We start from the raw sequence: 26,616 nt of genomic DNA on the forward strand, positions 1-26,616 counted from the left end.
CTAAGATGCGGGCTCGAGCAGAAGGGACCTGATGCCTTTGCACAGTATTACTTCAGGGACTGATTATCCTGAAACACTGTTCGGATGATGTCACGCAGGACACTCGGGGGGTACTGCCTCCGGGAAAGACCGCAATCTTAAAGCAGCTCGCTGCTGCCTATCACGCATCTTCGCCCAAAAACAGAGGAAAGGCCAAAACAGAAGGACATTAATGCTGATGGAGAAAAAGAGATTTAAGGTTGTCAGACACCCAGCAGGGTTTGGGAAAAATCTTTCTCTCCAAAACAGCTCCCCCTTCCCACTCACGTGGGCCACATGTGTCTTTATGAACAACTCTTAACAGTCCACTTCTTTTCCATGAAGTTTAATCACTTAGCATAAAACAAGAAGCTCTCAAATGTGTTTGAGAAGAGCGGGGTTTGGGGGTGGAGGACAAAAGGGGTCTTTCCCCATAACGGAATCTCTTGATGGGACTGAGAAATGGCATGTTTTGGATTTACGGCTCCCCAAACCCACAAGAGTGTGAAAGGCAAGCGTGTGTCCAACAACGCACACAACCTGTGGTTCTCTTCAATACAATCCTGTGCAAAGTCAGGTCTGAGGGGAGCATTTACAAGTTGGTCTTGGGAAGGGTGCATAGCCAGCCTGGTTTATTGCAGCTGTGGAAGGAGCAGGGGAGGATAGAGGGAGAAATCCATAGCCCCATTCTTTGTGGATTAAGTGCATTAGAATCTGTGGCACAGAGCACAGCCCAGTGCACAGAAAGCGCCATAGAAATGTCAGCTCTTGGGATGCCTGGGTGGCTCAGTGGGTTAAAGCCTCTGCCTTCGGCTCAGGTCATGATCTCAGGGTCCTGGGATCTAGCCCGCATCCGACTCTCTGCTCAGCGGGGAACCTGCTTCCCCCCTCTTTCTGCCTGCCTCTTTGCCTACTTGTGATCTCTCTCTCTGTCAAATAAATAAAATCTTAAAAAAAGAATTGTCAGCTCTTGTTACAGCTGCTGCTATTATTACTAACACTGTGATTACAGCTGCCCAGATTCACAAAACTAGTCAAAGCTTCTGCCACATTTAGGCAATTCCTCTGAAATAAACAATGCAGGGTTTTTTTTGTTTTGTTGTTTTGTTTTGTTTTGTTTTTTAAAGAAGGCAGACATGGAATCCGGGATGAGCAAACTCCCACCCACAAAGAGCAAGGCACCCCCGCCTGTGACATGTTCCTTGGTAGAGACCACCTAGCAATTTGGGAGCTTAGAAGCCTTCACTTAAGGCTTGAGAAGGTGCCAAAGACTTTCCTGGAGAGCCAGTCCAGAGAGAGACATTTGATCCCATTTTCCAATGAGAAGCATATGTCCGGGGTACATACGCTTCCTCCACTCGTGTATGGATGGAAAAAATGCTGAGTACATTCTGTCCCAAGAACTTACTCATGCTTACCCTTCAAGGCTTAACTTTTTAATTTAAATCCCAGAATCCTGCCACAAAACAGGCCAACTGAAAGGTTGCTCTGAGAGCAACTTCTGGGCAATCTATTTATCGCGTGGCAGTCCCCAATAGCTAAAACAAATGTTCTCTGTAGTGCACACATCCATAGAGTTGGTAAAAGCTGTGTGTTTTCTTTCTCCTTTCCATGATCATCACGAGGGACATCTAATAGATTCCACTGAAGCACAATAGCAAAAGACTTCACTTGCATGCTTACTTTGGGTTCAGGTTCATTACCTTGTTAAGGAAACATCGGATTTCTGCAGGCAATCTTTAAAAAGGTCACATCTGCAATGACTCACATATTTTCATAACCCATCTATGTTATCATTTAATCCCTTGGCTAGGTTTCAAAAAACTCAAGTGCTCATGGGTTTCATAAGACAACCAGCACCAGGTTCCCAAACTCTTAGACACAGGACAGGTGACGCCAACTTGGCTCCATAAAATGGGACACCCTCCTTGACACAAGACAGACCTCGGTTCCCTGAAGAGCCCAATTGCACCTAAGACTTCCACGGAAAGGAGACCGATTTTTGTTTTGCCTTTGAAAAACCACCCCGGGTTGTGGCCCTGGGGCTCATCTGTAAGCACTAACCTTCTCCGGATATGGTCCGCAGGCCTCTTCACGGATACATACGTGAGCGTTATTCTAGGTGACCTCCTGTTAAAGAGTTTTATTTTAAATCCCAGCTAATCTTTGCGGCTCCCTGGACTGGTCTGATCTCTTGACACATCCTAGTTCAGGTCTATACCAAGCTGCGAACACCGTGGGAACAAGCCTGGTGTCTGTCTCCCTCTTTCCCTTTCCTCCAGTCAATTCTGTTGCATCAGTAACCTTTTCTTTCTCCTCTGCATCAACAGCAGCATAGGTGAGCCAAAACGAAAAGTAAAAAATAAAGGATAGAGCCGTGTGAGCGGATGGCTCTCCCAACACCATCGGTGTTAAGGCAATTTAGAGACCTGGCCAGCGGGATGAGCCCGCGCCTGCGCACACAGCGCCTCGCTGTTTGTTTGAGTGCCCCTGGGTATTTTTAGAGTCTGCAGGGAGAAGTTAAGCGGCACGGGGTGGCTGGTATGCTACTAATGACACCCTGAGCTTCCAGAAGCGGGCTTCACAGCAACCGCAGAGGCCGAGGTGATGAAAAGCAACACTTGTCTTTAAAATCACACAGATGTCGCGGTGTAGGTGGAAATGACAAGAAAAAAAGTCGTTGATAAAAGCTGGGATTCAGCACTGCAGAGCGCAGGGGTAAGGCACCTAATTATGAGAGACTTCGGAGTTTGTAGAAGTCCCGTATTTCCCTTCCTTTTCCCTTCTTCTCCCCCTCCCTCCCTTCCTTCCTTTCCCCTCTTTTCTTGGCTTTTTTGTCTTCCAAGCATCCCATTGGGGACCCCCCCCCCACCTTTTGTTGGCTCTGCAGAGGTGAACGCAGGAATCCAGACCTGGCCAATCAGACAACCTGTGGCCAGCCCAGGAATGGGGGTGCGACTCCAGTGAAATCCAGCTCAAGAGATGGTTCCCTGGGCCTTTTCCTGGAAGCAGCAGAAATGAGGCACTTGTTATCACTGGGATCATTACCTGGGAGGATGCTGTAAGCCTCAGGCGGCAGGACACATTGATGCCTGAAACAAAGATGCCCAAGAAGGCCCAGCCAAGAGATGGGAAGGGGAAACAGCATTTCAATGGCAGGATGTGAGCCCCGGATCCTGCTGTCTGTGGCCACTGACTCCCTAGAAATCCCAGGGACCTGAGCCAATAAAGTTTCCCCCTTCTTTCCCTTTAAGGAAAGCCCCCAAAAGAATCTTAATACAGAGCTAGCTCTAAATGTAATTTTTTAAAAAAAACACCAGAGGAATGTTGAAGTAGAAGCCAAAAGTCTCTCCAGTCATGCCCACCCTATTGTTGAAGCAGACACCAGCCCCTCAGCAGAGGCCCCCGAACTCTCCTCATTTGCCTCAGAAAGCAGATGGGAAATTCCAAGATGAGCCTCCCTTGTGCTTCAGGAAGATAAAGTGTAACATTCATTCCTCATAAATGTCACACGGCACCCTTTAAATTCTTATCTTTCCCAAAAAAGCAGAACGGTTTGCATGGTCGTCAACAGTGTGCAAGCACTGACCCCACATAATCCCCTCCCCCCACCGAGTGATGTTGATCTGATAAAACTACGAACATGGTATAGTCCACTGCCTTGCACAAAGCAGCCAACACACAGTTGTTAAACTTTTGCTCTCACAATCCGATTAAAGACTCACAACTACTTTGTGAAGCAAGAACTAAAACGTGCCCATTTTACAGATGAAGATACTGAGGCTCAGAAAGACTGAATAAGTCACGTGAGATCACACAGCAACTCAAAAGGAAAGTCAGGCTTCAGACTCAGCTCTCTATAGCTGCGAAGTCAGTGTTCAACCACTGTGAATGGGTCCCTTTCCATGGAGTTGTCTGCTGCTTGACAGACCTTTACCTCCATTTACCTCACACTGTGTTTTCCCTCCTGGCCTGTCAGCCTCTCCGTATTTCCATGTCTGCAAAGTTCCTGTTCAACCTGTTCTGTGTCTTCCTGATCCTCATGTGTTCGATTTTCCGTCATCCCACTGGGTGATTCTTCAAGAGGGGTGAGAAGAGGCAACCGGACCAGCTACGTCTTGGTTTCATTAACCTTTGCTGGAATCATGAATCCATTTGTCAGGAAGATGTCCTATAATTCCAAAAGCCCCAAATCATAAGTTTTCCTGTTTCTCTTAAAAAGCAGAAGAGGAATGACTGGCTTATAGCATGCTTCAGACACTTACGGTGAGCATTTCCAGCTCTCTGCAAGTGAAAAGAACTTAGATGGTCCGTTTAAACCGGATTCTGAAATCTGATTCTACTTTTTGCACCCAAACATGACAAAAGTTAAAATCCTCCAACCACCTAAGGAAATTATCAAATGTATATGAAAAAAAGAAAAGTATATACAAAGATGTGCAAGACGGTGTGGCTTATGACAATAAAACGTCAGAAGTAACCGAAATGCCCAGCAAGAAGGGATTGGTGTCAATGTCTGGTGTAACTATGATTTCAAGACACGCAAGCCAATGAAGTCATGAGAGTTATATCAAAAAAGAATATAGTGGGAAAAAGAAAAAGAAAACCTGACATAATCCTCAATGGAAAGCGCAGACTTGAAACTGTAGATTTCTACCAAAATAACAAATCACACAGATTGAAAGGACATAAACTAAAACGAGAACCAGAATGGGATGATGAGTGATTTTACTTTTGTTTAGATTTTTGCCTTGTGCCTTCTGGACGGAAAGGTGTTTGTTGTTTGTTTTGCTTTGAGCAACGTTATTTTTCTAACCTGTGTTATGAAAGAGAGCAGGCTGAAGAAAAAGGTGACAAGGATTAAGGAGATGATGTCACTGGGGTCATCAGAGAAAAGGAACCTGTGAACTGGGGGAGGGAGCCCAGACTCGAGTCAACTGCTTGGGTCTGGATTCAGGCCCTGCGGCTCGCAGGCTACATACATAAGCTAGTTACTTAACTTCCTGTGCCTCACTTTCCCATCTAGAACAGGAATGATAATAATCCTACCTCTCTCTTGGGGTCATTCTAAATGTCACATGAACATACATGAAGCATTTAAAACAATGCCTGGCATAGGGTATGTTCTGTACACATTGTTGCTCTCTTAATGGTACAAACCACTTAAAAGTAAACACCCTATCTTACTTCTTTCTAACACCTATCAAAGGGCCTGATGCAGAGACCATGCTTAATCAATATCTGTCGAATGTGCCCAGTTGGATTCCAGAGGGCAGTGCTAGTGTTTTGAGGCACGGCCACCATGATACCATCTCACTGGTGACATCTCCCTCTAGACAGGACCCATGGAGCTTCTTAGGGCTGAAGGGAAGGCAGCTGTCCAGTGGCATGTTTGGAGCACTGACAGTCAATGGGATAAAAGGGACCACTGACAGGCGCCTGGGTGGCTCAGTTGGTTGGGCATCTGTCTTGGACTCAGGTCATGATCCCAGGGTCCTAGGATCGAGTCCCACATTGGGCTCCCTGCTCAGCAGGGAGTCTGATTCTCCCTCTAGCCCTCTACCCTGCTTGTACTCTCTCTCTCTCTCATGCTCTCTCTCTCTCAAATGAATAAATAAGATATTTTTTAAAAAGCGGGGGAAGACCTTTGAGAAACTGTATTGCCACAACCCAATAAAGTTTAGTAATAACCCATCATCTTTCTCCACTGTCCCACTCAGGACTTATCTGGTTGCTTTAAAGAAAAAATGCACTCACACGAGACAAAAAAGGAGAATGTGGTATTGTCAGGTACGCAAATCTCATGGGATCCAAGAACAAGACATAAAAAACTAATAGAAGCTCTCTTGTTAAATGCAGTTTGGACCAGTGGTTGGATGACTGTTGAGCTGGGAATGATTCTTTGAAACAATAGTGTCATCATACCAGAAATATTTTAACAGAAATGTATTAAAACCTTTATTTGCCAAACTCTGGATGACCTCAGATCCCACGTGGAATATGATTTTTCTCATCCATGTGGCTTTGTTCCTGGTTTGTCCGAATTCTGATCTCATCCTTAGGATCCTGTGAGTTTTAGAAAAGTCATGTATAGATAAGTGAGTAGGCCCTTCCTCCTTCTCAAATAAGGAGGACCATCCCAGAGGCCATCTGCACAGCATCGGGGCATAACTCAACATGACAACATGTGTTGCATCCAAGAATCCTGAGTCTCCGACAGTTTCAGCTTTGGGCGCAGTGGACTAGAGAACCCGGATTCTTCACTGAGGCTAGCTTGCCTGCTGAGTTAGATTCATACTGGCCACTGCGACCCATTCCTCACTGTCCCAACTTCTGGATGTTCAGAGTTACCAACTTTAGGGGAGAAAAATACCATCCCAGAAGTCAGACCATTTATCTACTGGTGCTATTGGAAAATTATACAAAGAACTGAGGACTTGAGCCACAGAATTGGGGGGAATGTAAAAGGATTTTTAAAACCTAATCATCAACCTCATATTTTACATATGAAACAAGGAAAAAAGGCCTAGAGAGGTCAAGGTGATATGCCACGGCCAGGAAGCCCCCAGCTACAGAGTCTCAGAGCAACATGACTTTCCCTATGGTACTGAGAGCCGAACAGATAACCATCTGCTTACAGAGAGGCACTTGGTTAAATTTCCTGGAAATACGTGGTTTATACAAGGATAAACTAAAGAAGTGTGATAATAAAAATTTAGCCACATACTGAAGGATTGACAAAGTCATACCATATATGGGCATGAGAAACTAATGAGAGTGAAATAGAAATATGCAGAAATGAAAACTCTTCCCTTCACCCCTTTCTATCGTGTAACTTAGGCCAGTAAATCTCCCAGCTCAGGCCATCCCTGCCCTCCCCCGTATAAATTAGGAAGAAGAAGACAGCTTGTTCAACAGACAGAAGTGGACTCACACTCGAGGGCCTACAGTATGACAGATGTGTCACAGAGGGTTCTCATTTCATCCTCATGACAACCTTGCTGGGAAAATACGATTCTCTCTCTTTCCTCAGATGAGCCCATTGAGGCTCAGTTAGGCATCTCCCCCAAGGCCACACAGCTAGTCTGTTGGGTTCTAAAGCCCACAGTTTTCGAAGTGGTGTGCCTCCCATTCTTCCCAGGCAGAGGACCCTGCAGAGGAGGATAACTGGCAGTGAAATGGTCTTTTCCCAACACCTTAAAGATCCACCGGCTAACAGATACAGGAAAAAATGTTCATCATCATTAGCTATCAAGGAAATCCAAATTGAAACCACATTGAGTTACCACCTTATACCAGTTAGAATGGCAAAGATTAACAAGGTAAGAAACAAAAGATGTTAGAGAGGATGTGGAGAAAGGGGAACCCTCTCACACTGGTGGTGGGAATGCAAGTTGGAGTAGCCACTTTGGAAAACACTGTGAAGATTCCTCAATAAATTAAAAATAGAGCTTCCCTATGACCGTGCAATTGCACCACTGGGTATTTACCTCAAAGATACTGATGTCGGGAAAAGAAGGGCCTTCTGCACCCCAATGTTCATAGCAGCAATGGCCACAATAGCCAAACAGTGGAAAGAGCTGAGATGCCCTTCAATGGATGAATGGATAAAGAAGATATGGCCCATATATACAATGGAGTATTATGCCTCCATCAGAAAGAACGAATACCCAACTTTTGTACCAACATGGATGGGACTGGAGGAGATTATGCTGAGTGAAATAAGTCAAGCAGAGAGAGTCAATTATCATATGGTTTCACTTACTTGTGGAGCATAAGGAATAACACGGAGGACATTAGGAGAAGGAAAGTCAAAGTAAAGGAGGGGGGGAATCAGAAGTGGAGACAAACCATAAGAGACTGTAGACTCTGAGAAACAAACTGAGGGTTTAGAGGAGAGGGGGGTGAGGGGTGGGTGAGCCTGGTGATGGGTATTAAAGAGGGCACGGATTGCATGGAGCACTGGGTGTTATACATAAACAATGAATCTTGGAACACTACATCAAAAACTAATGATGTATTGTATGGTGACTAACATAACAAAATTTTCAAAAAGATGCTTAAAAAAAGGCAAAAAAAAAGATCCATTGTGGGGGACCTGTAAGTTATCTTGGAAGGCCCGTTCCACAGGAAGCAGGCCAGCCCACCTGCTTTCCTGACTGGCTCTTTCCCCAGGTGTGTTCCTTCAAAGACACAGAGCTTGGTTTCATTCCTGTCTGGTTCCCTGGATTCTTCTTAGCATCTTCTAACCAGACTTCTATAATCTTTCATTTTTTTTTTAATCTTTACCCTAGAGGAATTTATCTCATCAGAATTTGAAGAATTTAGGCAGAGAAGACAGAAAGGAAGCCGTAGAAGCACCTGTGAAAACTTTCTCTCGGCCTTCATTACGCTCCTGGCCACATTTCTCTCACACCACCAGGCTTTTCTCTCCATGGAATATACCAGCCATCTTGCTTCCTCTCACGCCTCACTCGTTCTCTGTCTCAGAAGAGCAACTGTCTCTTTTTTAAAAGTATCCATTTTCTAGATATTTTCAGACGTGGATGCCCTCAGCCACCACTGCCACGAAATTCAGGGATGTTCGTGTCAACCAAATCTCAACACAAAAGCGAAGACGGGCAGATGGTGTTACTTGGATGGCAGCTTCAAGCATTTTCTTGTAGAAGAAAGCAAAAGACAATCACTGCTTACCCGTGAAAATGAAAATAAAACCAGCTTTAAATGGTTGTGTTTTGAATATCCTAATAGATTTCAGGAGATTTGGCTACATCAGAGAAATATTGATACATGACTTCGAGATCAATCATTTTATCACAACGGCTAACCGAGCAAGGGGCTTGCTGTGCCAGGAGCAGCTCCACACACTTTCTGTGAATTTATCCTCACAACCACCCCTCAGAGATTTGGTTCTATTATTTTTTTAAAGATTTAATGATTTGTCAGAGAGCTCACAAGCAGGGGGGAGCAGCAGGCAGAAGGAGAGGCAGACTCCCACTAAGCAAGGAGCCCGACTCGGGACTCGATCCCAGGATCCTGGAATCATGACCTGAGTAGAAGGCAGATGCTTAACCGACAGAGCCACCCAGGTGTTCCGATTTAATTCTATTCCTAAACCCATTTTATATATGTGGAAACTGAGGTTCAGAAAGGTTCAGTAAGTTGTCTTAAAATTACTTTCTGAGAAGCTTATTCACGGCTAACATGCTGTGCTTTTTTTTTTTCTTTAAAGATTTTATTTTTTAATTTAACAGAGAGAGATCACAAGTAGGCAGAGAGGCAGACAGAGAGAGAGGAGGAAGCAGGCTCTCTGCTGAGCAAAGAGCCCAATGCAGGGCTCGATCTCAGGACCCTGATATCATGACCTGAGCCGAAGGCAGAAGCTTAACCCACTGAGCCACCCAGGCGCCCTGTGCTTATTTTAAAATAAAAATGAGGTTAGCCATGTATATGTCTATAAATTCCAAACATACACTTTCTGACTTTCCCCTCTTTCAGTGGCCTCCCCCATTCTCTCACAGAAGCGCTATATGAACTTGTTCCTGGTCAACCAGTCGCCATAGATGGCTGTCTTCATCCGTGGGCAGGATTATCTGAGCAGGAATGGGTCAAACCTTTCTGGGAATGAAAGAAAGCGCCAGTTTAAGCCTCCTGCTTCTGGGAAAATGACTCGGACACCCAGCCTTTTACATAACCTGAAAAAAATGCCAGAAGAATAGGCTCTTTGGCCGCGGAGGAGGATCCCACGCAAATGACTGGCTCATCCCGGTCTTTCCCCGTGGGCAGGATGAGGGGGCAAGCAGCCCCCACATTCCCAGCGCTGTGACCGCTCTTGCTGTGAGAGCCCTGATACCTTCCCCTGGAGGACGGGTGTGTTTACTGATGATGTCCTGAACAAAGATCCTTAATAATTCATCCCGATAGCTGACAGCAGAGTGTTTGGCTGTCATGGCAACAACCAATAGACCTTATTTGTTTAAAAAAAAAAAAAAAAGTGTCAAAAATGTGGCTATTTTTTCACGAATGTTGAATTCCTGACAGCAACGGTCTATATGTGAGTGAGAGGTGAGTGGGCGGAGAAAAAATATCTTTAAAATGCCGTCTCGATGTCATTAACTATCAGGACAAGAAAATAGGGGATGCCAAGAACATTTCTTGGCTTCACACCGCACCCTTCTGGAAGGAGGAGGAAGTGAACTCTGACATCACCTCTATTCTCAGTTTGCTATATTCTGAAAACTGATTCCTATCAAAAATCCATCCAGAAAAGCATTTTCCCACACTTGAACTTTTTTTCTCTTAACATATGCACCCCCCCCAATCTTCATCACAACCTTATGAGGCCAAAATTACCCCAAAATTACCCAAAATAATTTACAGATGAGGAAGCTGGGTCTTTAGAGACCATGGCAAAGTCAAAGCCTAGGAAAGGTGCAGGTAGAATCTGGTATACCCAAGTCAACTTGATTCCAAAATCTGTATTGTCCCTCATACCGATCCTGCAGGAAAGGGAAAAAACAGAATCCAGTTGGGGGGTGGGGTTTACTCAGAATTTATTTCAGGGAAATGCACCTTAAAATTTTTTCACTTGGGGCACCTGGGAGTCTCAGGTGGGTTGAGCCTCTGCCTTCGGCTCAGGTCATGATCTCAGGGTCCTGGGATAGAAACCCACATCGGGCTCTCTGCTCGGTGGGGAGCCTGCTTCCCCCTCTCTCTCTGCCTGCCTCTCTGCCTACTGTGGTGTCTCTGTGTGTGTGTGTGTGTGTGTGTGTGTGTGTGTGTATCAAATAAACAAACAAAATATAAAAAAAAATTTTTTCACTATAAAAAATATTTAAGATCTCTTTCATCGCGTAGCTAAAGAACAGGAGGGAGAAAGGTGAGTTTTATCAGTTTCCTGCTTTCATCTCATATGGAGATAAGAGCCAGACACAACAACAAACTCCTCCGCTTCACTCTGAATCATCCTGGATATGTTTCTACAGAAAGGCAACATTCCCCCACCGGCCCCCGCGCTGTGAGCTCTTTGAACACAGAGCCCAAACCTTCTTCACCTTTGTTTTGGGAGGCTCAGAAAAAACTGTGGAGGAATCAAAGAAAAAAAAAAATCAAGAAGAGAACGAAACACTTGAAAGCAGTATCTCTTTAACTTTGTTTTGCATATTCAAAAATTCCAAGCAAACATGACTCGTGACACTGAAACCACTGGGTGAATTACCCACTTTTCCCCTCGCTCCCAGCAGTGTGGCACAGGGGCAGGAGGAGCTGTCCTCAAGCCAGGCTCCCGAGTCTCCAAATTCTCATCCCAAAGCACCGCTGAGGGTGTGGGTCTGAATTGAGCCTGTCACCTGCTGGGCTTCACTTTGCTCTCTGTAAAATGAGTATTTTTTGAAATGAAATGTGGCAGTAGTAGGGTTTAAAGTTGGGGATGGTGATTTGTACATTTTTTTAAATTCTTGGGAGGAGTTATTCTTTTTTTTTTTATTGTGTTATGTTATCACCGTACAGTACACCATTAGTGTTTGATGTAACGCTCCATGATTCATGATTTGTGCATTTAAAATGGTCAGCGTGACTTTTAGTAACTGGCTTGGCCGGTGTCAGACATGCATTCATTCCATCACCAGATAGCTTGGGCAGACCTCCAAGCACGGCCCAAGCAAGAAAGAACCAAAACACCACAGTGAGCCCGATTTAAAGCAAAAGCAAAACAAAACACAAAACACTCAAGTAGGCAAAGCTGTGGATTTCAAACATGTTTGACAACAAGCCGCTGAAGGAAAGACGTCTTTATGTTTCTCCTCGTGGTATGGCACACACACAGGCACACACACACGAACTTGCAGGAAATGAGCCATCTCCTTCCTATAGGCTCCAGACTCTGATGGTTTCCGTTCTCCTCTTGTTCGTATGTGGAAATTGACTTTTGTCTAATAAGTCAATTTCTCGGCCCACAAAGTGGTATGACCTGCCCGTGGAGAAGTTGGGCTGACCAACCTTGAACCAGGCGCTGGAGTTAGCGAACACGTGAAACGTGACCGCCATGAAATGAGGTTGTGCCGTAAGGTTAAGATCCCCCGAGATGTGTTTAAATAACACCAAGATTTAAAGTAAAATACCTCCTCAGTGATCATTCGTAGGGATTACATCCCAGTGCAATCATAGTTGAGATCACTTAAAGTAAATAAATTCTATCGTTTAAATGAATTTCACTTTTTTTCCTGGGGCTACAAGCAAAATTATTACCGACGAGGCTCACATTCTATTTCCAGGGGACAGTATAGACCCAGTGCAGGGTGAGCAAACCCCTGCCCTTGGGTCCACCCCACCCTGCCATCTGTTTTTGTTAATAAACTATTGTAGGAATACGTCCTCACACCCTCAGCTACCTCAGCTACCTATTGTTGAACAGTTGCAACAGAGTCTTTGCAGCCTGCAAAGCCTAAAATATTCGTCTCTGGGCCTTTGCAGGAGAAGTTTGCTGACCGCTAAGAGAGCACGGGGCGGTTATTACTGACTAGTCTTTGTACCAGGCCATGTGTGTATATTAACATGGCACTGACTTGGTGCTCACAGCCATCCTGCCAGAGGACTTTTCTCACCATATTTTACAAATAAGACTCTGAGGGCTTCAGTAACTGGCCCAAGATCACCCAGCTGGGCAGGAAGAAACAGCTGGGATTTGCACCTGTACCCTTCTGACAAAAAGCCTGAGCTATCATTTCTACCTTCTGCGCATCTCCCCCTACCCCAAACCACGCCTTCCAAGCTAGACACAGTGCTAGATTGTACCTCTGTTCCTGGCAGAACCGGTTGGCCCATGTGACTGTCAGCCAGTCCAGAAAGAGAGGGGAAGGTGGGGTGGGGGTAGGAGGGAACCTCCCTCAGGGAATTTTTTTTTCCCAGCCCTAAGGGAATTTAAAGGTTGTAACTCCTCTTTTTGTTTTAGGAAATGCACCCGCCTTCTACCCCTCATGCAAACAAAGACTGTTCAGATGCTGCTGAACTGACCAAAGCATAATCATTTCAAGCCTCTCTTCACTTGGGTTCGAAACTTTCATTTCAGGGGCCCTGTTTTTCATTTTTCGATCATAATGACTTAGGGCTTCAACCCTCAGATTTGATGGTCCCAGATATATAAACAAAGTCACTCTGAAAAAAATAAATAAGTGTGGGAAAGACTCGGAAATTTCCTGGGGTTGTTGTTAAGTGACAAAGCAAATAAGCGAATAGTTTGCAGAGTGATGCCTCATTTTGGTAAATAAATAAAAATCATTTATAACTGCACTGTTTGGCACGCGCGTGTGTGTGTGTGTCTGTGTGTGTCTGTGTGTGTGTTGAAGACTTCTCAAGGGGTGTATGGAATTCTTTTTGGCTGATACATACTTATAAATTTTTGTTTCAAGGAAAACATATTTCCTGAAAAATTTTTTAAGTTCCCTGGCTTGAAGAAACCACACACATTTTCTAGGTGTTTCATGTGTTTTCTTAGGACCCCGGGGATTTCCACCTAGGAAGGCACAGAGAATGTGAAATCATGCAAGCACAAAGGAAACCTGAGATTCAAGGCTCAGTGGGGAAACCCAGGGACGGCCTCTGGAGGAAAAGTGGGGCCGCAGCGCCCCCCTGCGTCCTGGGTGGTGGAAGTCACCAGCCGTGGGCAGAGGAAGCCTGCCTCTGCGGCTGCTCAGGGTCATCCCACACCAACTATTAGAAATTTCCAGGACCAGAGTATTTCCGCTTGCTGAGGTCGTTGTTCTACTTGTACTTGCAAGCCTGGCACGTCAGAGAGTTTGAGCTCCCAAGTGCCACCTTTTAGCTGCTCAATAAAGCCCCCCAGTTTCCCTGAGTCTTCTCCCAGTGGCCATGGGGGGTGCTTGGAAAGCCATCTACAAAGGAAGCCCCGAGTCCTTTACAGGGTCTATCCTTGGCATCCTCTGGATCTCTTTTTCTGGAGTATTTGGCAGTAGCGGGATACACGTCTGTACTTGGGGTGGGTGGACATGCCTAGCATGGACATATTTTGTAGGTTTTTTCTATCTCGAGTCTCAGTTTGAGGTATCCCAAGTAAATAAAAGCACCACTGTGCTTGAGTGATAATACGTCTTTAAAAAGCAACCTTTTTCTGAGCACCTACTTGTTCCAGCACCAATCCTGTGATACATGACCTTGATTACAGCCTGCAGGTAATGCTATTCATCTCTACTTTCTAGTAGGGACGGATCCCGAGGCTCTGAGGCTAAGTCACTCATCCAGGAAGTAGCTGGTCCTAGATTCAACCGTCCTTAGCTCCTTCTTGGCGCCAGGTGCCTTGTACTTCTTTTAGGGCAAGAAGAAAACAGGGAGCAGAAGACAGAGGCTCATTATCTCTGGGGCACCAGGCCCCCAGGCTCCACGTGGCTGCCAGACGGGGGCTGTATCTGACCAACTCACAGAAGGCCACCTTTCACACTTAGCGAGGACCAGACACTCCAGGAGCATCTGTTAAATCAGTGAATGGCACCACATTTTACTGTGACTTGAGCTAGGGGTCAATGTGCTGTTCTAGGAGAGTTGTGATTTCTAAAGTTGCTTTGGTGGAAGACAGAGGTGAGTCCAGCCCCTGATCTTACTGCCACAAGGGTCCCTTCTCTGGTCCTGCAAAGCCAACTGGCTGCAGGTGACCCACAGCCTGCACAGCCCACCCTTCCCTTCTTTCTGCTCCTTACTGTCTGGGACAGAGACAGCATAAATAATCTCCAAACTGGTATTCATTGCTAAGCTTTTAACCAAATCGGGATTTGGTAACCAAAAAGAAGCATTCAGATAAAATGGAAAAGATATTTTACAAATTTGAAAAAAAAAAAAAAGTCACCAGCCACTTTTCCTCTGACTTCTGAACATTCCCTTTAGTAATCTGTGAACCCTCCCAAACCAAAAATATGAAAATCATTATAAATATGAATAAAACATGCATCTTAAAATGGCATGTGGATATTTAAAAGACATTGTAAAGACTTATTATCTAAAACATTCTGGTCTTGGGGCATCTGGGGGGCTCAGTTGGTTAAGCCTCTGCCCTTGGCTCAGGTCAGGACCTCAGGGTCCTGGGTTCGAGCCCCGCATTGGGCTTCCTGCTCAGCAGGGACTGTGCTTCTCCTCTCCCCCTGCTCCTGCCACTGCCTGTGCTCTCTCTGTCTCTCTTTCAGATGAACAAATAAATTCTTTCAAAAATAAAGTAAGATAAAATAAAATAAAATGTTCTCATCTCAAAAGCTAGGAGAGAACAGAGACTCTCTTTCATTACTATGTGTTTCTACACATTTCCTCTTGCTCCCCACTACCCCTGCCCCACCCCGGCTTTATCCTCCTGAGAACACATGGAAGGGGACCCATGACCCTTGAGAGTCCCCTGTAACCATGACCCAGGGCTCTTCAGCCCACCCCATGGAGCCCTTCCTCCCTCAGCCATTTGCAAACTCACCCCCTTTCAATCACCAGCTCCTGCCCCAACCTCTGAAAAAATCCCAAGCAAACCCCAGGAGTCTTATTTGGAGAGGTAAACTCCTCTGTCCTAGATAAGGCTCCCCAGCAAAAATCCTTCTAGCCACCACCCAGCTATGCAGTGGTGGACCCCCATCACAACACTGCAATGAAGGCCTGAGGTGCACGTTCATACCCTGAACGGGCCCTCGGCCAAGTGTGGGGCATCAGAGACACATGAGCCGGGTCGGGCACTGCTGAGCACTGCCTCACTCCGGCCCCCCACGACATGCGTGCCCTTGGACGCTGGACGTGCCGATCCGGCAGTTTGAGCCCGTTTGGGCAAAAGGCTATACGTAAGAGTGCAAATAGCTAATTCAACTCTGCCGATTAAAAATAAAAATTCCTGAACTTCAGTCAAAGGAGCATGAACTTTTTTTTTTTTTTTTTTTTTTTTTTTTTTTTGACCTGTAGAAAATGACTGGGTGACTTGGCTGAAAAAGCCAGAACAAGCAAGGTAGGCTGACTCCCTCCCTCTTCCCGGAGAGTTCATGTCACTATCATACCTGGACTCCTCTTCCTCTGCTTGAAGGCCTCCATCCCACCAGCCAAGAACAGGACAGAATTCCAGGAAAACTCAGGCCTGGAGATTCTGATCTAGTTCATGGAAGCGACCAGGCCCAGTTGGCCCCCGGTTCAGTCAGGCACGGTGCGGAGTCCCAGCTCAATTGCACAACCATGCCGCTAGGCGTGACCAAGAAGGTGGGGAGAAGGTGATGCACCGTGGAGGACAGAGGACAGAGGACAGAGCTGCAGAGTATGTTGCATCTTGAGCAGAACATTTCTTCCTGGTCGGTACGGTGCACTGCCCACGGGGACCTGCCATCCTCAGGAGCCCACGGGCCTCGGTGGTGAACACAGGCTGTGGTTAATAGGGACCAAAAGGACCCCAGGGATCCTGGAGACTCAGGAGGAGGCACCCCCAGGGGCCAGAGAGAATGCCCCCCTGCTGATGGCTGTGCCCTCCACGGTGATTCACAGTGACTTCAGGAACATTCCACCATGAACAATCATGAGCTGTCCTGAGCAGGGAGGGCAGCTGAGGTCCCAGGACAACACCCAGCACACTGTGGGCAGGAGGGGGGCTTGTCCCGAGGGGGACAGGAAGAGGAGCTCTTCCTCTGAGTTCAGACCTCAAGCTGGCACTGGGCGTGAGCTCATCTCTTACAAGACCTCCTGTTAAATGTTTTGGATTCTTTTTCTCTTAAGCGCTGAGAATAGTGATTTTTATGGTTATCTTTTTTTTAAATCATCATTGCTTCTCACTGTTCTCGAATCTTTGATAAAGTCTGTCCATTCGCAACCCCCACATATGTGAGAGGCTCTGGGGCATTAAGGGCAGAGAAACTAAGAGAAATTTGGCTTTCCCCCATCTCGCCCCGCCACCAAGACTACGGAGGGAGCAGCACGGTGTCGAGGGGACAACCGTCCCAGGGGTCCCAGACCAGCAAGCCTGGGGGACCAGAGGTCCAAGGTGCAGGGAAGAACACAGGTAAAGTGGGCAACGTGCCTTTTAAAGCTCACATCGTGGGCAGGGGAAAAAATGAGATAGAATAAATAGATTTCTGGTCCAGAAGCTGGTGGCAGAGCGAGGGCTAAAACCCAGGTCTCCTTAACCTACTTTGACTGTGGGGCTCCGCCTAATGAGGGGGCTGGGCCAAATGTTCTGGGACATTCTGAGTCCGCAGTAACAGCAAGTAGAAACACTTTATTATTCTTAACACGCCATTGAAGCCCATCGGGCATTCATTTCCAGTACAATTTCACCTGCACTGACCACTCTCACTTTTGAAAGGGATGGAACAAAAACGTGGTCTGCATCTGGCCAACGAAACAGAGCCCAGACTTGAAGGGCGACCCATGGTGAGCTGTCCAAAGGAGACTAGCCTACAGCAACCACGAATAGCATGAAGTGAAGCCTGATCAAAGAGATACCTGGGGTCTGTGGTTTGTCAGGTAATAAATAGGAATGCCACCGCCTGACTCTAAGAGGTGATGTCAGTTATCTCATCTTCAGAGAGAGAAAAAATTTTTTAAAAAGCGTAGCCTCCTACTTAGCTCCACGGAGCTGTGAAACCCACAAGAACAGAGTATGTTGCATTTTAGAGAGAGCCCATTCAGAGCCTTGCCGACAGGAAGGAAGAACACCACACCAGCCCAGTAGAGCCTGCCCGTGCCTGGGTCACTACCCAGTTCGAGGAGAGACTTTGTGAGCATTTATTTGCAGCCGGCAAGTAACTTCCAAAATAAAAATTGTTCAGCCGCAGTCTGTGCCTCCCAGCCCGAAAGAGCAACCCCATTACGCTGACCCCTTAGTATGTCTTTATCGCTTCCCCTCTCTTCTTCCCCTACTCCCTGAATCGCCCTCCTTTCCATCAGCAGAAAGGAAGTCAAGAGCTGGCCTTTAACAGACATTTAGCCCTCTACAGGCGTCTTCCAAGATGGGAAACCAAAGCAAACACTTTTCATTACTCTGACCCAACACCTTGAGCTTGACTTTCCCGGATAATGAAGCCAAATCAGAAGATTCTCCCTGCCTGATTGTTAGGTAGGTGTCACCTGCATAAAACTGGGGAGCAAAATCCAGAGGACCATAACCGAAGGTGGGGAGGGGGCTGGGGTAAGGGGCAGGGCTGGATCTTGAGACAGGAAGGTTGAGGACTTGAGAGGCAACATGGCAATGTCTACACTGGAGAGGATGCCTTTCTCCAGCTGTACGTGGCTTGTCAGACCAGAAGGGGTATTCACCTCCTTCCAGGGGAAGCGAAAGGACAGGGCACAAAGGAACAAGCCTACCCCAGTAAGAAGAGCCCCCCACCTTGTTACTTACAGAAAGCACTTGTTAGAGGAACGTTAACCCCTTAAAAACGCAGTATGAACTCCACACAGTTAACGGAAAAGGAAATCATGAGAATATTCTACACTGTGTGTAAAAGCCCTTAAAACAAAAAGAACGGGATCATTTCCATCTAGACTGACGTGGCATGTGAACCCCTCCAAGACAGGGGGGAAAAATTTTTAACCAAGTGCCAATAAGAGACATTTCTTTGTCTACACCAGTCTCGGGTGTTTTGCCGGGAATTAAAGCGAACCCCAGAGCCATTCTGTATTACAACTACAATTAATAGACACTGCAGTGAAATAGACTCAAAAAAGACAAGTGCATTCGGTCATTCGAATCTCCAATCCCCGCTCAGACGCTGCAGCTGGGAGCCATGTGTGGAAAGGACGTGTGTGTACCATCTGACCCAGCGATTCCACCGCAAGCTATCTACCGGGAGGAAATCAGGAGACAGACAGGTTTGCATAGGGTATACACAGGGACGTTTGTAACAGTGTAACTTCTAAAGCACACTAATGGCTAATGACCGGGCTTGGCTTCCAAAGTGATGATGATACATCCACAAAACGGAAACTATAGCAGTTAATTAAGTGTATCAATTTACTTATGAATGGATATTCGTAACACACTGTCAAGTCAAAATTATTTTATAGGACAGTCTGTACACTGCATTTCCATGTTTATTACAAATATATTCATGTGCAAATAGCATTTAGTCTAAAATGAAATATACCTACGTGAAAGATACTTATCACTGGTTAGTGACAGAACAGGTGTTTTTTTTTTTTTTTTAATCTTGTTTGTGTCTAACCAGTATGGCTTTCCTGCGTAATGAATACATTCGTTATGGATAAACACTCCACCCTTATAGAATGGTGCCTTCATATGGCTTACTTCTGCCACAAATCATATAGGTTCATCCCTGAAAAATCAGAGTCCCATGAAAATTTAACAGAGATAACATTTTTAAAAAAGAAAAACACAGAAGCCTTCCTAACTACTTGATTTCCCTTTAAAACCATATAGAAATTGGGTGCCTAGGTGGCTCAGTGGGTTAAGCCTCTGCCTTCGGCTCAGGTCATGATCTCAGGGTCCTGGGATCGGGTCCCACATCGGGCTCTCTGCTCGGTGGGGAGCCTGCTTTCCTTCCTCTCTCTCTCTCTCTCTCTCTCTCTCTCTCCGCCTGCCTCTCTGCCTACTTGTGATCTCTGTCAAATAAATAAATAAAATCTTAAAAAAAAAAGACTTTAAAACCATATAGAAATCTTTTAGTGCTCAGCTGCTACGTACGATTTTTTATGTTTTATTTATTTATGTTTCAGCCCCAACCCCCCAACCTCTGGGGATAGAGAGGAGCTGGACACAGAGTTAACCACCCACAGGTGGTGATTCAATCAGCCTGTGTAGCAAAACCTCTACAGAAAACCCTTAAGGATGCTTTAAGAACTTCTGGGTCGCTAAACGCATCAAGGTGCCGGAATGGTGGTGAGCCAAGAGAGGGCATCACGTCCCGTCCCCAATTCCTTGTCCCATGCCTCTCTTCCATTTGGACGGTTCTGAGTGGTATCCTTTATAATAAACAGGGAGACATAAGCAAAGTGTTTCCCGGAGTTGTGTACGAGTCATCCTAGCGCATTATCAGACCTGCGAAGGGGGCCGTGGGAAGACCCTGGGTGTTCATCCAGTCGGTGAGAAGCACAATGTGGGCTTCCCACTGGCATCCAAGTGCGGGCAGTCCAATGGGACTGAGCCCTTTGATTATGGGATGTGAGGCTAATTCCAGGGAGGTAGCGTCGGAACTGAGTTGAACTGTGGGGACCTGCTGGTGTCAGACAGAGGCACGCTGGAAAAGCCACCCTGCATTTTGGAGTTGGAGGTGTTTCGAGTTCAAGGGTTAAAAGCATGTAGGAGAAAAGCCTTCAAACAAACCTACACTAATACAAACACACCTCTCGTGAGATCAAAGAAGTCCAGGACCTACTTTCTCCGCTTATCACCTGTGGCTCCAGGAGAAAGAATTAGCAAACATGCCTGTGGGTATGCACTGAGTGTTCACAATCTAATTTGAAAAATCAGGAGACTGAGCTAGCTTCCGCTGACTTCAACGGGGTTCAAGGAGGACAGCCTGCACTACGGAGTGTCCTCCATGTCCTGGACACTATCCCAAGTGCCGCACACACATGCCTTACTCCTTCCCGAGCCCTATCAATTGACTGATACCATCTCTATGTAATAGACAAATACTCTGGGTCTCAGAGAGGTTAATTAACTTTCCTGAAGTTATATTGCGCGTAAGCTGTGCAACAGGAGATTTCGCTGGGGTCTTTCCGAGGATAAAATACACCCTTGCAAGCGCTGTGCAACGCTGTTTATAAGGTTTTCTATTAGCTGTTTTTTGCAAAGGATGTCATTATTGGAATGTCTTCGTGCACTGCAAGAGATGAGATGTCATCAAGGTCATCCTCTCCATCACGTTCAGTGCCACCACATGTAGTATTTCATTTGGCCCAAGCATAGGTGCCTTCCCTGCGGGACTGGCCCCATCATTTGCAAGGTCCAGTGCAAATTGAAAACACGAGGCCCTTTGTTAAGAATTTCAAGATGGTGATGGTGGAGGGTTAAACCAAATCTCCGTCCCTTGTGAGCTCAGGCCCTGTCCTACCGCCCATCGCAGGCCCCTAACGCCAGCCCGGCATCCCTGAACTTCTTGGTTTGTACTCAATCCCAGATTCTCTTGAAGGAGGAACAAGAAATTAATATCATAAAGAACTCATCCGGGGAGTTTTTTGACCGCTTTCGTTTGTTTATTCAACAAACACCCTGTGGTTCCATGAGAGGAGAACCTCAAAGGTTAATTTAAAATGCCCTCTGATTCATCACTGCAGTCACAGCTGGACGGAACGGTGATTTGCCTGCTGCTGAAAACATGCGACCGGCTTCATCTCACTGGCCGGCCGCAGCATCTTAGCTCCAAGTTGGAGAGGGAAGACCTCTTCAGACAAGCGTATGGACCTAAGTCCCCGACCCCTCTCCGGCCTCCTCCCAAGGGAGTGCTCCCTGTAACAAACACGCCGCAATTTCACGCCAGTCTTGATTTTGTTGCCTGCTTCCAATGGGGTTGGAATACAAGCTCGCCTCCTGGGGTGGCTGGTTAGACCTTCTGAAAAGAGGGGTTACTGTTGCCATACTCCCATTCTTGTGCTGCTTATTATGTCCTTTTCAGCCCTTTCAAAATGTACTTTTCAATCCCTCAGGTGTCTTTTCCTCCCTCGTTAAAGGCCTCTCCTTTTCCCCATGGTTGCCCCTTTGCCTTAAAAGTCTGTCAACAACCCAGACAAAACCAGTTTGGACATACCGGAACTCTGGAACCAGTGAGTCTTTCTCCATCGGCACCGATGACTCTCAGGAAGAAGGCAGGTGGCTGATGACAGGGAGGAGGACCCCGGACCAGGATGGTAAATGAGACGCTGTCAACTCTCTCTCAACCTCTCCTCCCAGGGGTAACCCTGGGGGCTGGGGAGTTCTGGTTCCCTCGGTGACTTAGCAACTCCAGGTCACTTGAAATGTAATAATCCAAGCAGTAGGGTTTCCTTTCTTTTAAAAAAAAAAAAAAAAAAAAAAAAAAAAAAAAAAAAAAACAACAACAACAACAAAAAAAACCCCCAAGACAACAGCTGGTGTTGGCCTGGGAAAGAGAGTTTGCCCTCTGGCTCTGGCTTCAGCACTACAGGAAAATTAACCACTCTCTGGCTGGCGGGCGACGTGGGGCTCCACAGTGCCCCCTTCTGGACAAACTGGTTTGGTCCTTCTGATCGCCGAAGAACAATTATGGGCAGATTGCGTGGGATCTGGGATTTGCTTTTCCTGGAAACCCACTGAGAGTCTTCAGAGGGAAAAAGAAAGCAAATAAAGTAAAAACATGATCCATGTCCGCTCGGTTCTCTCCATTAATAATAACTTCCGTGCCTGAGGAAACTGGAAAACACAACGTCCTGTTTTGATTCTACTTTTACCTCCAACACCGCGGTGTGAGCGCCCTGGCCCGAATCCAGGAGGAATCCAGCATTTGCCATTAGGATGATGAAGGTGGTTTCAGCTGAAGACTTTCCCATAAGGCTCGGGAAGAGGGTTTCACAAACTGGCCCTTCCCCCAATCTCAGAATTCTCACTGAGTCAAGAAAGATGACGCCAGAGTTCTCATTCTCTTATCCCACCAGGGCACAACAAATACCCCTCAATGTGTCCCGCCACCAGAAAACTTCAGAGGAGAACTTCACTCCAGGAAACAGAAACACCAAATGCTTTTGTGTAGGCTCCCAGAAAACACATACATCAACTACAAAACGTATTATTTTTGGACTCCTCGCTCTTGTTTCCAACCCCAATAGGAAGCCAGAGAGGAGAACTCTGTTGGGATGATTAAATACATACAGAATCTCTTTAAAAGTTAAAAAGCATCAATTTAACAATAACTTTGTCAGCTTTCGGGAACTTTTTTTTTTTTTTCTGAATCAGTTCTATAAGCAGTTGAACTAATGAGCCTTGGATTTTATTCACTGATGCAATTTAAACATCACCTATGACTTAAGAAATCTTTTTTTGTATGTGAATATCATATCGTGCTAGCTTCTCCTTGTTTTCCTGCACAAGGCATGAGGAAAAGGTGGGGGGGGAGACATTATTCTGAGAGGAGGCAGGTGGTCTTTGGGAAAGATGGGGAGCTAGGGCTCATAGGTCTCACCTGATTCAACTTTCCTGCATTTTTAAGACAGCAGCTGTGACAGGAGTGTGTAATCTTTCCCAGACAAGAACACAGGAACATGACCGGTTATAACAAATACATTTGTGGCTTCACGAGATGAGCTGTTGCCCAACTAGTTATTCTTGTAACCTACCTGAACCCTAGCAACACTTAGCAGTCAAAAGTCTGGTTACTGATTTCTGGGCAGAACCTTAAAAAGAGGACATGTCCCAAGAAGCAAAAGGACATGTTCTCTCTACATTGGCCCAGATGCTCCCTTAAAACCATCCCTTTCTGGGGGTGCCTGGGTGGCTCAGTGGCTTAAGTGTCTGCCTTCTGCTCAGGTCATGATCCCAGGGTCCTGGGATCGAGCCCTGCATCAGGCTCCCAGCTCAGCGGAGAGCCTTCTTCTCCATCTCCCTCTGCGGTTCCCCCTTCTTGTGCTTAATCTCTCTGCCAAATAAATAAATAAAATCTTTTAAAAAAAAATTTAAATAACCATCCCCTCTGGCCTTTGAATGCCCTAGCAAGTATCCTTCCCAAGCTAGACAAGTTGATTACATGCACATGCATTGTGATAATGGTAATAAATCAAGCCACAAAGAAATGAGCAGGCCCGATCCTCGGACACCAGGATGGTGAGCAGATAGACTAGGCAACAGCTCACCCTGTTAGCATGAAGAGCTGTTAAGAGAGGGCTGAACAAAGTGTAATGGGAACACACTCCCCGGAAGAGACAAAGCTTAAATGTCACCTCTTCTGAGAAGCCCTCCCTGCATCCCCGGGCTGGGTGAGGCTGATGCACATTCAATCAATAAATGTTTATTGAGTGCATGGTGTCAGGATCTAGGGGAGGCAATGATGGACCAGCCGCCAGTGTTGACATGCCAGGACGGAAGTAGAGGCAAGCCAAAAGGTAAGTAAATACAATATTTAAACACTATACCTGAGGCCGTGAAGGAAGCAAATGAAGGGGATGACATGGGGCTAAGGAAGGGGGACCTGGGTTTTGGAGGGATGGGAGAAGACCTCTCTGGGAAATGGTGTTTGCACGGAGAACTGAGGGATGCTGTAGGATTAAAGGATGCCAGCCAGCTCAAGAACGGCGGTGGGTGGAGGGTAGGAAATGGTCCAGACAAAGGTAATAAGCCCTAAAGGGGTGGACAGGACCCGGGGGTAGTTGAGGCACTGAAAGTTCACAAGTTGTGGTTTCCAGTAGAGCCATGAGTGGACGTGAGCGTTGTGGCAAAGATCCATTTAGGAGATGGGACTGAGACAGCTTGTAGGTTGGGGCTGATGGAAGAGATAAAAGGAACAAGGGGAATACCTACACCGCTCACTTTGAATGGCCAGACGTATGCTAGTGCCCTTTGCTGAGAAAGGAGAAACTTGGGAAGGCATAGGGTTACATTCGCAGGAAAAAATATCAAGAGTTCTGTTGTCCGCGCAGTAATTTGGAGATGTCTATGCATCGCACAAAGGGAGATGTCAATTAGGTGATAGGAGAGAGGAATCCAGAGTGTGAAGAAGAGGTCTGAGCTAGAAATATACATTTTAGAGTGTTCAATATGGCTGTAGTGTGAAAAGGCCCAAGAAGTGATCCAAAGAGCATGCAGAGTAGAGAAAATGGGGATCAAAAATGAGTCCAAAGAAATTTCACCAGCTCCCCAAGAGTACAAACGAACTCTTAAGGGGAAAGAGAAGAATCCCAGCTAGGGAGACTTAGAATGGCTTCCAGAAGTTAAATCTTAAAAAATAAAGACAATCATTACTAAAATCTTTCCCACTCTAGCTGTCTGCCCCATCTGTCACTCCATGGATCTCCAGGGTGGGAGGCCCAGATCGGACAGGCCAGGCAGGTGACATTTTCCTCCCCTTCTGTGCTGAGTTGTCCTACCCCATGCCATGGGCTGTAGGATTGGCAAACAGGAAGTCTATAAGAACCATAGCCAAGCGTCACAGCCACCTGCCCTCCCCTTCAGGAACCCCCAGGGCAAGCAGTGATTACCCCCTAGTTGCAATACTTTCTTTCATCAGCTTCCACAAGAGGAACCCAAGAAGACACTGCCATCACCAATCAAACCTTTCCCTCAGCATAATCCATCCTAAAACTGAAAAAAAAAAAAAAAGCTAAAATGTAATCTCTCCTCTGGCAGGTCTGGAGTGCAGAAGAAGGGCTTCTGTCATTTGTCTCTGGGGGCTACATGGGTCACAGTTAAACCTGGGTAAGGTGATGTCTACTCGTTCTCCCCTTCTCTGCCCACCAGAACCCATCTTCTCCTCACCCCTTTCCCCCAACCACATACTCTTTGAAGGTATAGCACTTTATTCCAGATAATAGCTTTGTGGAGACCTGGATATTCCGATCGAAGGTGACTGTATCTATTATTTTATTATGTCTCAAATGTTTGTATTGGGAGTCACTAATGGATACTGTGGTGTGCCACCGAAATTCCCACGCTCCTCATCTTCAGGACTGTAAGATTTATTCCCCCTCCCCTCCCTCCACCACCCCTCCACCTTCACCCCCAGGGCCGGCAGTGCTGATGCAGGGGTAGAAAGGCCAGACCTCTTTTCTCAATGCAGGATCTTTCTGAAGAAACATGCCGAGCCAGAGCTTCCTGTGGGATGGGCTGAGCCCTTTGATGGGACTGTTTCCATTTCTCCTCCTGCCCACCCTTGCTCCCTTCCCTCTTCCGCAGGGATTTATGCTGCCAGCTCCCCTCAATGAACTTCATGCACGCAAGTCTTCACCTCAGGGTGCCTCCCAGCCAACCAGCAGCAGTGCCTCAAACCCAGTGTATCAGTGTCTTGAAGAGAAGCCAAATTTGAATATTCTCAGACTAACAGATAAACAAATGATTAGCTCTTCATCTGAAATGTTAGCAATTAATCATGATAAAAAAATCGATGATCCCTTCGGAGCTTCTATCCTAGAATGATTTTACTAATGTCTGCTGATTGATGACTTTGAATCCCAGAGAAACACCACGGAAATAGATTCGGTCTATATTTCCATTACTCTCTATTCGATTCTGAGAAATTAGTTCCAGACTTATTTTTGACACTTTTTCCAGACCATGTGTTCCATATAAAAAAATTAGAGCAGAACCTATTCCCTGGGGACTCATGAGTCCCCCTCCAAGTGTCTGAGGTAAGTGTTGTCAGCTGATATCCATCCATTTCACCTCTAGACAAGTTTATCTAATTAAGCTTTGTTCATGTTGATTTCCATCCACTTTCCCAACAAAGCTGGTTATCAGATCACAACTGCCCTTTTAATTACAGACTGAGACAAAAACAAAAATCCATTTGGTGTGCAGCAATTGGCTTTGCCTAATACCTAACAGAAAAAGAACGCTTTCCTTGTTTTATCTGTCTTCTTTCACCTTATCTCCCTCCGTGCAAGGCAACTGCTTCTTCTCCTTGAAATTCTCTGGTTTCATGTCTACAGGCTGGGGTCTCGCCATTGTTTCAGTTGCCTAAATTTATT

General features: G+C 46.1%; 1 protein-coding gene across 2 annotated transcripts in view; it reads right to left on the reverse strand.

Annotated features, from left to right (window-relative positions):
* SLC1A2 (solute carrier family 1 member 2) overlaps positions 1 to 26,616 on the reverse strand; it is a 131,697-nt gene that overhangs the window by 97,696 nt on the left and 7,385 nt on the right. Inside the window, exon 1 of one of the 2 annotated variants that reach the window (XM_032841038.1) lies at positions 21,738 to 21,934. The exons of the other annotated variant lie outside the window; for it this stretch is intronic. Within the exon in view, the coding sequence (XP_032696929.1) occupies positions 21,738 to 21,769 (32 nt within the window). The 5' untranslated portion in view covers positions 21,770 to 21,934. Of the gene's footprint in view, positions 1 to 21,737; positions 21,935 to 26,616 lie in introns of those variants that run through there. 2 annotated transcript variants of the gene reach the window in all.

This window comes from Lontra canadensis, unplaced genomic scaffold (assembly GCF_010015895.1).
Source record: "Lontra canadensis isolate GAN:19392208 unplaced genomic scaffold, GSC_riverotter_1.0 scaffold118, whole genome shotgun sequence".
Taxonomy (NCBI): domain Eukaryota; kingdom Metazoa; phylum Chordata; class Mammalia; order Carnivora; family Mustelidae; genus Lontra; species Lontra canadensis.